This window comes from Coenobita brevimanus, chromosome 14 (assembly GCF_032717465.1).
Source record: "Coenobita brevimanus isolate Jiangsu-jjx chromosome 14, ASM3271746v2, whole genome shotgun sequence".
Taxonomy (NCBI): domain Eukaryota; kingdom Metazoa; phylum Arthropoda; class Malacostraca; order Decapoda; family Coenobitidae; genus Coenobita; species Coenobita brevimanus.
Window position 1 is genome coordinate 26,009,860 of NC_136967.1, and position 12,829 is coordinate 26,022,688.

Here is a 12,829-nt window from a genome sequence, read left to right on the forward strand (position 1 = left end):
CCGTAATTTGAACTTGGTGCGCGGGGCGCGGGACAGCTTTGTTGTGGCGCGTCATTCCTCCGACGTCCGCTAGAGTGCCCCTGCATCCTCCTCACTTTCCGCCTGTCTCTCGTCGCAAGTGAACGCTCGTCGTCATGGCTGCCCACGTGCTTGCTTTTGTGGTGGTGCCTCACCTGCTGCAGGCACTCCTGCTGCTCTCGTGCCTCTCCTTCGTGTGTGATGATGGCCCCACTGCCTGAGAAGAGGAAGAGAGTGGTGTTGACTCTGGAGAAGAAGCGCGAGATATTGGAGAAAGTAGATGCGGGGTGGTCTTCCCACATCCTCCGCGAGTTCAACCTGGCCCGATCTACTTTGTTTGATATTAAGAAATCCTGAGACAAAGTCATGCAGTACACGGTTGACTTCTCATCGAGAAGCAAATGCAACATGGAGAGGAAGGTGATGTTTCCTCCCAAGTTTGCTGAAGTCGACCGCTCCACATTGATTTGGTATCGACAGCAACGTGCTGCTGGTGTGATGGTACGTGGTACGGAGCTGAAGGCTGCTGCTGAGAAGTTTACCAGGCTTCACGACGCCCTAGATTTCAAGGTATCCGAGGGTTGGCTCTTCGCGTTTAAGTTACGGCATGGCCTTACCAACCGTAAGGCTCGTGGCGAAGCTTTGGATGCTAATGAGGATGGAGTTGACGAGTTTCGGCACAAGGTGAAGGGCTTGATCGACAGGGAGGGCCTCACTCTCGGTCAAGTCTACAACGCTGACGAAACTGGTTCATTCTATCACTCTTTGCCAATGAACACTCTAGCCAAGGAGACGGAGAAGCGTGTACCTGGCTGCAAGCTCTCCAAGCAACAGATATCTGCTTTGTGTTGTGCCAATGCTAACGGCATGCACTGGCTTAAGCCCATTACTGTTGGCTGCAAGCAGCCTCGGTGTCCTCGTGGGGTGATGGATGTCCTTCCTGTCGTCTGGTACCATTCTTTGAAGGCATGGTTTGCAACCCAGATCTTCAAAGACTGGTTCCACTGCCATTTCGTCAAGGAAGTCATACATTACCAGACGAAGAAACTGGGAATCCCACGCGACCAGGTAAAGGCCCTCCTTCTCCTCGACAATGCACCTGCCCACCTGTGCGACAAGGACTTGGTGGCTGAGAATGGCCGCATTAGGTGCATGTTTCTGCCACCTAATACGACTGCTATCATCCAGCCAATGGACCAAGGAGTGCTCATAGCAACGAAGAGGCTGTACCGAAGGAAGTTCGTGGACGAGGTGATGGTTGTTCTCGAGGACGAGGACGAGCGCAGGGAGGCCCGGGACACCCGAGGCCAGCGGACTTTGGAAAACCTCGCCGCTACAACATCAAGTCTGCAATCTACAACTGGGCCAGCGCATGGAAGGAAATCCCTGTCTTGACTCTAGAAAATGGTTGGTCTCGTCTGCTTCTCAGAACGGATGTGGAGTACGATTTCCTAGGTTTTGACGTGGATGACTTCCACGCACGTCTACGTACACATGGCGACGATGTTGATGTGGACGACGTGCTTGAGTGGTTGGATGACGATGAGGGTGATCCTGGGTATCAGTACCCAGCTTGAAGATTCTGACGAGGATGGTGACGATGATGCGGACTCCTCTCAGCATGACCAACTCCAGCCATCCCCAAGCTGAGCACACTCCGGGAACACTAGAGTTCGTTCTGGACTACCTGGAACACCCGGACTGTGACAGGGAGATGGGGCCCTTGGGACTTGTGGAGGAAGTGCGTGCTTTCAAGCAGCGCATCATTAATTGTCAGAATCGTCGTTCCTTGCGTCAATCAACGATTGACAGTTTTTTCAGGCCCATGACCCCTGCTGTGCCCAGCCCTGGCTCCACTCTGTTGCCTCCCCAAGACAGGCCACAGCCCAGCACATCAGCCACGGTGGAGTCAGCTTTCAACTTGAGTTTGTGTTTGTCTTCAGAGTCGTCTGCAGTGGGTACGCCATCACCATGACCCAGCGACGCACCCCTAGATCACCTGCCAGCGATACTCTCGGACTCTGACAGTGAATAGACGCCAAGAACTTCTCCACTAAACCACATGGGAATTTACAGTGTTGTGCAGTGAAAAAAACAGTGCATTGTGTTAAGGACTTACAGTTGTGAGTGAAAAGACAAACAATTTTTGGACTAAATTCAACGTAAATAGACTTGTGTGTTTTTGCTTTAGAAAATGATTATAAGAGTAGAAAGACTTAAAGTGCAGGAGCAAAAGTTAGACAAGTGTGCGCACTGTGAAGAGAATGGACTTCTGAGTGCGAATGACTAAGCTCAGTGCAAGACTTCATGAACAGTGTACTGCAAGTGCATCAGGAAATCATTCTTACTGTCAGAGTCTGAGAGGAGGCAGTTATTCATCGAGATGGCCATGGACTTGCTTTAAGTAGACAGAATGTTTCATACTGTACTCTACTGTATTTTCCATACTATACTAACCTCAGACACCTCATTTCACTCTTTTATGTCCCTTATTGGTGTGAATATGCTGTGTCTTAGGTGCTATGCATGTGCAGTAAGGAGGTGTTTTTCTGAGTTAGGCTAGGTTAGGATCCATAACTACCAGTCCAGGAACCAAGGACTTGTAAGTACCCAGAATGTTGAATATTGTATGAACCTACCTCAAAAACCTCATTTTATGCTTCTTTTGCATTTATTTCAGTCTTTTATGTCCCTTATTGGTGTGATTTGGGTCTTAAATAGATGCTATGCATGTCCAGAGGGAGTTGTATAGGTGTTTTTGTGAGTTAGGGTCCATAAGTACAAGTCCAGAAGCTGGGACCCAATATCCGGACAGGACCACTATCCGGACCTGCCTATGGCTCCATAACGTCGGATATTGGAGGGATTACTTATATATATATATATATATATATATATATATATATATATATATATATATATATTTTTTTTTACGGCCATACCACGTTGAGTACACCGCTTCCCGTCCGATCAGTGAAGTTAAGCAACGTTGGGTCTGGTTAGTACTTGGATGGGTGACCGCCTGGGAACACCAGATGCTGTTGGCATCCCTACGTGTCAAGTGGGGTTGGTGGAGGATTAGTGCCCCTCCCTGTAAAACAATTAACTCTAAGCCATTGGCCACCCCGTCTGGGATACATGGCGTCTGGCAATGAATGATGAATATATATATATATATATATATATATATATATATATATATATATATATATATATAGAGAGAGAGAGAGAGAGAGAGAGAGACAACAAAGCACAACACAAAACCATCCCCTTTGAATGACAGCCCTTCCGCTACGTTTGATTAAAATCAGATCAAAACTGGTCAAGTTACAATATTGTATTTACACACACACACACACACACACACACACACACACACACAGCTTACTTGCAGGTGTAATAGTATGTTCTTTTTTGCCATTATACTCTTACTATTGTTGGAAGGTTGTGTCCAAAGAGTAGAGGATTAGCCTAACGACGTAGCTAATGAAGCCGAGTTCTTTTTTTTGTTTTCGTTATAAGCTGAAAAATTGAATTTTATTAAGCTTTGAATGCACCTTCATAAAACTGTTGGTTAATAGTTGGTTTACACCTTAATTATCAATCAGCAATGGAGTATAAATCGGTAGAATGTAATCATATAGATGGTGCATTTAGCTCCCACGTGATGACATACTGTATTGTGCTTTGGCACCTTGATCGGTGGCGAGGCAGACATTTGATCCTTTAAAATGGACAGCAGCAGAGATCGAATCAAATACATCATTAATTTCACTCAGAATCTCCCACTTTCTACACAGTTCAGTCAGTCTTTCTATATTATTATGTTCTTTGCATCCTCCATTACTTGAGGTTAAATATTTCCCACAGACCATGACCAAACCTAAATTCCTATCGCTGGCGTCATCTTGGTTTCGTTATCCCGTCTTTCTGAAGTTACTTCTCCGATTCATGCTTTACTTTTTGTTTTAGTAGAGTCCAGGGGGTTTAAGGCATCTGGGTAAATAAATCAGTTGAATGGAATGAATAAGTTATTGATGGCCAATCTGTTGCTGAGGAAAAGAATATATATTTCTTCTACTTATGAGAGCAGAGGAAAGGCGCCACTTATCATAAAGGAATCGACTTCATGAAATCAAGTAGTATATTTTACTTTATGCCGGCTTACTTCGCCGATTCTCTAAAGACGAGAATTTTATAAACTTTCTCAACAGTACACAGCGGAAACTAATCACTCGAATGCTGATTTGTTGGTACTATTGGCCACTGAGAAACTGTCCTTACCCCTGACAATCGATAACTAATACTAATGGTAATGAACAGGTTCTTGCTGGTGCTAACTCCTGGCTGGCACATTAGATTTATTATGAATCAATACCAAAGAACTGGCTTAACTACCAGTCGTGATTAATATCAATGAATGTTTGTGCAACGGGGAGTAAACAAATTAAAGATCAATGTGGAGAAATCAAAAACAATTCGTACATTTAATTGAGCTCAAAGAGAAGAACTGTAAATTTATTGATTATAACAAAATAAATTTACAAGAATCTCAAAACAAAGTAAATTCGCTCACTCAGTCTTGCTAGCTAATAAGCTTAAGCCTAGAGAACAGAAAAAAAGATACTGTTAATTGGAAATGTGGAATCACGGGCCTGCAGACTGGAGTCGCTACTAAGACACCGCAAGACGATCTTCCTGTCCGCTCTTCTGCTACGACCACACTCCCTGGGGCTGCCGACGGAGAGATGGGCGATCTCCGGGAATCACAGACGACCCACAGATCGAGACATGCGCTATCCGTCTCACCCTCGGTACTAACTACGATGAGTGGAAGGACATGAGGTCGGCGAGCTAAGGTCCACAACTCGGGAATCCTCGCCACCGCACACATCTGTCCTTAACGAAGGTCCCTCGCCATCTGAAAAAAAAAAAAAAAAAAATGTTCTCAGTTCTCACGCCTGGTACTACAGAGGCATGTTCACCGGATGTGGCCGTGGCCTAACTTCAACGGATAACAGAGGCAGGACGAACGATATACTGTACACACATCAATTCACTCAGTGAAGCACTAGCGTTGTGCATAAGAAGTCACTTATGATGCAGTTCTGAAGAACCATCCCAATCAAAGTACATACAAGGACGGTTAAATTGAGTGAAACACAATGGGTCTTGCACTAGAGTTCGTGGCTTCCTACAAAAGTACAATGCCATAAATTTGTATACATACACAATCTCCCGAATTCGTGACAGTATCCACGAGTTTGTGAACAACCTTGTCGATGTGATTGCTTTTTTTTTTTTTTTTTTTTTGGGGGGGGGAGGTTACATTTTAATGATTGGGTCAGAGTGATTGTCTTTTTTCGGTATGTTTGAGTTATTGGACCAGAGTGATGTGGTTTTTGTGATGAAAGTTCGTCTGCCCTGAACTTTGGCTGCTAGAGTTTTGCCTCAGGTGAATAAATGTTTGGAGGTTACTGTAATTAAAGGCACTTATGAAGACATTGGCTATGAATGAATTAATGGAAATGGATTTGACACATTTCGCTTCTGGTGGCTGTCTTCGTTATATAACTGGTGCCCAGGAGAAACAAAAGGAAAAATGTAAAGGAGAAAAAAAGGACATCAACAACCAAAGGGATATGTCCGTGTGTGGGTGGTTAATGAAGAGTAGTTGTATAGTGTGTCCTGCTACAGTATCATCGCCCCGGATTTTCCAGAGATGTACACGGGGAGTGGCAGGTGGAGTGACGTGTCCTGCGATGTCCCGAGGGCGTTCGTCTGCAAGAAAGAAGGTAAAGCTCAGGATGCGTATTTACAAACTTTCTGGAATACAAATGCCTCTCTGTACGTATGTCTTCACTCATCGAGTCACCATATACTTAACAACCAAACTAGAGCGAATGTGAAGAAAAATATGGAGCACTGAAGTATTTTTGCTAAATGTTAACTGCCATGGAGACTTCTCCATCGTACAAGTGATTAAAATCCTTATTAAATACGGATCTCAGTTCCCTTGAAATCTTTCTTGTGGTTTCTCATGGGGCTTAGGTCTTAGATTGCATTGTCTGCTGTATGCTCTTTAGCCTGTTACTGAAGTGCTAATTTTATTTCCATATTTGAAAGCTGTGTATAATGGACTTCCATTACCTTTTCACTGCAGGCAAAAACTACATCAAGGAAGTCATACCGACCGTTTCTCCTAAAGGTAAGTGGAATTCATCGTTTATTTTACTCTCTTTGTGAAGTAGAACTTTAGCAATGATAAGCTGTGACACTGTTATTCATTACGAATTAAATACTCCAATACAATATCGTAGAAGCTGAATATTAGAAAAAAATAAGAATCGAAGTCCATTTTGCTCTTTTATTATTATAATCCTCTCTCACCTGTAACGGAATTAGCAGCAAACTACTGGTCATTTTGCGTATGCCATGGACAGAAAGTCATGACTTAATAAATAGTTCTAAGGTGCTGCACAACATCTTGAATGATCAAAACACAGTAAAACTTATTGAACACAACTTTATTTGTATTCCTAGTCCTCTTGGTCGATTAATGGGTAATTACTGTTCTATACCTCAAATACACTTTCTGGTGGTCTAGTGGTTAGAACCACCCAGTCGATGTGACTGCTTTGCATAGACTGCATTCCTAGCAGGTGACTAGAGGTTTTTCGATCATGCAATGCCACCACTCGAGCAGACTGGTTAACTGCCTTATAATGTACTGGATTACGGTAGCCTAGCCTCGAGTCTCCACACCTCAAAGGGAGGAAAAATGGAGTGACTTGCCGTTTCACTATCACCATCACTTCTACCTGCTGTCAGTGTCGTGCAGCGCAGAGTGGCGGTCATGGAACCACAACTGCTACTACTTCTCTCAGACCACCGCTGACTGGTCCACCGCCCGAGAATGGTGTCTCAGCCACATCAACAGTGACCTTGTGTCCGTCGCCAGCTCCGAGGAGAACACCTTCATACTGGGTCAGTGTATGGAAAGGACAGTGTTTGTATGCGGAGAGGGGGGAGGAGTGTTTGGCAGGGTAGTGTGGTTGCACTTACAGAAACATAACGCAGATGCACGTGTGTGCATGTGAGAGAATTATGAATGGATGTATTTTTCTTCACTTTACTCATCCTACGCGTGCGTGTATGTGGACGGGTGCATGTGCGTGTGTGCGGGTTATGTGTAAGGAGTATACACATAATTACTTAACATTCATTGGAGGCCACTAATTCAGTCACATGACCGAAGGAAGCTGTTTATCTCTAAACCTTTGGCTGTGACATAAGAACCTGTTCCGGCTAACATTGCACCCAATTATTTGCAGTGGAGAAACCTAATGCAGCAGGAAACTGAGACTCTTGATTTTCATTTTGGTCTGGAAAAAAAGACATTTATATTTTCGTCTAGTTACGACGGAAGATTGATTTAGCTCACATAGTATGTAGAATGTCTAGCAAGTAATTGTTATGATGAGCAGGGAATCTGGATTTCATTTTGTGCAAAAACGCCTTCAGCAATATGTAATACTAGCAGGCCAGCATGGGGGCCTTCAGCCCCCAAGAGCCTTCAGCGCCATGAGAAGCAAAATACGGAAAACCCAGTTTGGCCACCAAAAATCTAGTACTAAACTCTAGCAGCAAATAATCTTGCACTTTTCTGTTTGATCGCTGGTCTCGAGGATTTTTACTCGCAGTGAAATAATTACTGTATGCAGCTTTATTGTACTGTAGGAAAACTCGACCAAAATTTCATAGTTAACGGATTTCAATGATTTATGCCTGAAACGTTCCCCATGATGCCAGAAGTGTGTATAAAGAATTTCTGCTCGATATCTCCATTAATTCCCGGGATGTGCGCGTTCGTCATTTCGGCTTAATATATAGAGATTTATGACCATGTACATAAAAGTGTTAAGCATATAACTCAAAAGTTAATCAGTGGTAATTTACAAAAAACGTACCTTGTTCACGTTATGGAGATTAACCACTTCGTTTGGTGTCGTATTATTGATATTATTCTTGCTACCATCAGAGAGTAACATTCGACTTCTGGTGAATTTTCAAGCTGGAGGGGATAGAGATAGCTTTCATTAACCCCTCTCAAAATAAATACTCATTTCTCAGTTGAATATAATCGTAGGAAAATAGCAAGAACAAACAAAAAATGCCAATGGATTGAAAGGTTTAAGTACTACATGTATATTACCCTTCCCCCACAGGCGAAGTTCATCGGGCCGAGCAGAACCTGTGGCTGGGACTGACGGCGGTGGACGACAGCGAGGAGTGGAAGTGGGTGGACGGCAGCCCCCTCACCTTCACCCACTGGGAGGACGGTCACGATATGCCGGAGGACGGGCGCTGCGCTCAGGTGGGACGGGTGGTCAATTGGTTATAATTTTGCTGCTTAAGTCTGCTCCCTAGCACCTCTTCCTCACCAGTTACATTATATTTCAATCTGTGAATTCAGTACACAGGGGAGGCCCATATATAACGCTCCTTATCCACTCCGCACGGCGATTTTTTTCTTGTGTTACAAAGACGGCACAGTCAGTGTTATCAGTGTCTACCCTGCCTCATTTATTCATTTCCTGTTCCCATTACCACACCCACACCAGCATACTAAACCGTCCCTCCAACATATAAGATACCATCCGGCGAGTTTCTAGTAGAGCGTTATTTATGGACCACACTGTACTCATATTCCAGTATGTCATTTATTTCAACCATGCCAGATATTGAAAAGATACAAAAGGCAGACAAGAGAATTTAAATGGCACAGGCAAAATTAACAGCTAAGGAAGAGGTGCGAGTGAAGCTCCTAATCCAGAGTGAACGATGGTCCGGGGTCAGTCCATCCTTTTAACTCCTTCATTGTGTGAGGTTTTCATAACTCCTTTCACTACTCAAACGTGTTATTTATTTTTGTTACATTTATATGATCATTTTGAAGCTGAGAAAGCCCTCTTGTGTTGAAGGGATTAATGAATGCTATAATGTTACTCTTTCGATTTAAAATGTCCCTTTTAAGGTAATGAAGGCATCTGGAAATAGCAAAAAAGGGAAATGCGTAATCAGAGTGAAGTGGTTGATTCCTTCATTACGAGAGGTACTTCTGTAATCCTTTATTGCTGTGACTTATTTTCATTCTCTTCTTACTATCTCCTTCTCTACCAAAAATCTCCAGTTAGTAGAATATAATGGAGAGCTTTTGCTTTCGATTCCTAATGAATTTCAGCAATAATTTTCCCCATGCGTTTTTTTATGTGATATGTGATTTTTGACCGTCATTTCCGTAAAAAATTACCAGTTTTAGGGGAGTCGCAGTTATATATATCTGGAGGGTACCGTCCCCCTGATCCCCCTCCCTTCGACGTTCATATCATCTCACACTTTGAATGCCATAATCAGTGCAAACTTGCCATAGCCATCAACCTCGTGGTCAAAGTCGGCATTTTCGGTCTGGGCATTGTGTGGACAAATAACTGCCATGTAGAGCACAGCCTAGTGTTTTTACGAGCACTATATCTCTGTTATCATTCATTTGCGATGGAAGTGTTGTAAAAGGAAAGGTGTTAGTAAAGGTGAGATATACTGTACGTCTGGAACAACCCCCAAAATAGCCGAATCGATTAGTGGCTGAAAGTGAAGCAACACCTTGCATTTTACTCCTCCTCCATTGTCTTTATTCTCTTTCATCCTGATTCGTTGTAATTTTCTCCTCAGTACAAGGCAGACGGAACCTGGCACGAGGGAATGTGGACGTCAGCACCTTGTTTGCAGGAGAAAGTGTACATATGTAAGACTACAGCAGGTACGTGCACGAGAAAGGAGGTGGAGGCGACAGAACTCTCCCTCTGAATCTTAAACCTATAGTCTTTTTCTCCCTTCATAACCCCTGAGCTTCGATAAACGTAGACCAAGTTTAATTAATTGTCCAAAAATATGTACAAAGGATGGGAGGAAAGGGACGGATGGAGTGAGAAGAACAAGGCTGCAAGAATGGTATGAGATGGAAGGACGTAAAGAAAACAAGACTACCCGTCATCTTTGAGCCAAGTAGACTGTAATAATACCGTTAGATGAAAACTTCTATTATGTCAATTCTGGATGACTCCCAATGCTGGTTGTGTGACATGTGATCTCAAGCTGTGATTCAAAGGAACATTTTTTAATAACTTTTCCTTCTACAATCAATACTTTCTGAGATTTGAGTTTTCATCACAGACACATACACATACATTTCGTACAAAAATAATGAACATCGACTTCGTCTACCAGGACTTTCTGAGATTTGAGTTTTCGACACAGACACACACAGATACAGTTCGTACAAAAATAATGACCACCGACTTCGTCTACCTTGCTCAACGAAGATAAAAAGAAGTGAGTGGAGGTAGAAATAAAGGGTTGAGAGAGAAAGGGAAAGAGGTGAAAGTGTAGGTTAACTGCTGAGAAAGGAAGATATAAGACGAGGAGGGAGAGTAATAGTAACAACAAAGGTAGTATAAGCAGTAGTACAAGTAGTACGGTAGTAGTAGTAGCAGTAGTAGTAGTAGAAACAGTAGCAGCAGCAATCGTAGTAGTAGCAGTAGTATTAGTAGCAGTAAAAGTAGCAGCAGCAGTAGGGGTAGAAGCAAAAGTAGTAATAGCAGTTGTAGTAGTAATAGTAACATTAGTATTAGTAACTGTAGCTGCACTAGTAGTAGTATCAACCCTAGGCTCATCCACACTTGAATCCAGTTAACTGCAGGCTGAAGCTACCCTCTTCCCTTTTTTTTTTATCCACAGAAGAATGAACCAAAGGCCATAAGCCCGTAAGATTGTTTCCTCCCAGAAAGAAAGAAAAAAAAAAAAGATAACAGAGAACCAAATTCAAGATCTGTTCATTTCGAGATGCATGGACAAACTGCGTTTGAAAGACTGGAAGTCATAGGCAGTAGAAAATACAGATAGAGGAAGTCAGTTCCAGAGTTGACCTGTTGCATACATGAAGGACTGCGAGTAACGGTTAACACTTGCCTTAGAGGGTTGGACAGAAAAGGGATGAGAGTTTGTTGCTAGACGGGTGCTACGCGCCTGCCGAAGTGGTGGTGAGATGCAAGCAAACAGTTCAGAGGAACAGTGACCATTGAAGTTGCGATAAAAAAGAGATAAAGATGCAACGGTGTGGCGAAGAGACAGAGGTTGAAGGGAGCCAGTAAGAGGAGGAGAATTAATGAGACGAAAAACCTTTGGCTCCATCATGCTGAGAAGAGCTGTATGTGGGGAGCCTCCCCTCACATGATAGTTGTGCTCCTGCAGTTCACCATCTTTCGGGGGATAGGAGGGAGCTGAAGGACTTCTAGACAGCAGAGAAGCTTTGTTATATCAGTACCACGATACGAAGGGCGTCCTCTGTAGCACCAGGAAAGGGAGGGGGTGGGGAGCGGCAGAGAGGGAATTGAAAGGGAAGAAACGAGTGACCTTGGAGAGAGGATCTATCTTCATTGCTGGAGATGGGATGATGGGTGGTAGTTAGAGAAGAGGGAAAGGCAGAATTACTAATGGGACAGGAAAAGATAAATGAGACTAGCAAAGGGAGAAAGGGAAAAAATGAGAGAAGAACAAAAAACCTGGGATAGGAAAAATGAATGGAACAAGAAAAAGGAGTAGGGAAGAGTAGGAAACGGGAGGGTATGTCAGTGTCTGAGAGAGGGAGAGACAATGAGACGTTGAGAGAGAGAGAGAGAGAGAGAGAGAGAGAGAATGAAAGAAGGAAATGCCAAGAGAGGGCAGAAAGAGGGCTGGGAGGAATAGCGAGACAAGACAAGGGAGAGGGGAAAGGGAAAGAGAAGGAAAGACAGATCATTGGTTGGGCAATGAAGATATGACTGAGGCGAAGAGAGGGGAGAAGCCATTTATGCGCTGGGTGGTAACCATGAAACTAATAAATGTACACCTGGTGGTCTACTCGATAAAGACGTTCAGAAGGAATGAGGTTTATAAGGTTTTACATTCAAGTGTTGGTTGGTGTTTAGTACTCACATAATGCCACTCACGGATTTGCGCCGGTCACTCTCGCCAAAAATATCTGGAATGAATAGCCAAGCTCCAGGCACCTAAACTCCTGAAAGGGCTGTTAATGACAAGGATACATATGGTTCCATGAGTACTTATTTGCATGTATGCTACACACACACACACACACACACACACACACACACACACACACACACACACACACACACACACACACACACACACACACACACACACACACACACACACACACACACACACACACACACACACACACACACACACACACACACACACACACACACACACACACACACACACACACACACACACACACACACACACACACACACACACACACACACACACACACACACACACACACACACACACACACACACACACACACACACACACACACACACACACACACACACACACACACACACACACACACACACACACACACACACACACACACACACACACACACACACACACACACACACACACACACACACACACACACACACACACACACACACACACACACACACACACACACACACACACACACACACACACACACACACACACACACACACACACACACACACACACACACACACACACACACACACACACACACACACACACACACACACACACACACACACACACACACACACACACACACACACACACACACACACACACACACACACACACACACACACACACACACACACACACACACACACACACACACACACACACACACACA

General features: G+C 43.8%; 1 protein-coding gene and 1 non-coding gene across 2 annotated transcripts in view; both read left to right on the forward strand.

The window, feature by feature from the left end:
- LOC145390229 (C-type mannose receptor 2-like) overlaps nt 1-12,829 on the forward strand; it is a 51,198-nt gene that overhangs the window by 35,596 nt on the left and 2,773 nt on the right. Inside the window, exons 14-16 of the mRNA XM_080265224.1 lie at nt 6,182-6,226; nt 6,850-7,005; nt 8,247-8,395. Of these exons, the coding sequence (XP_080121350.1) occupies nt 6,182-6,226; nt 6,850-7,005; nt 8,247-8,395 (350 nt within the window). The remainder of the gene's footprint in view (nt 1-6,181; nt 6,227-6,849; nt 7,006-8,246; nt 8,396-12,829) is intronic.
- Nucleotides 2,947-3,065, forward strand: LOC145390523 (5S ribosomal RNA). Its single transcript, XR_013895670.1, has one exon. It is a non-coding gene; the product is annotated as a 5S ribosomal RNA (ribosomal RNA).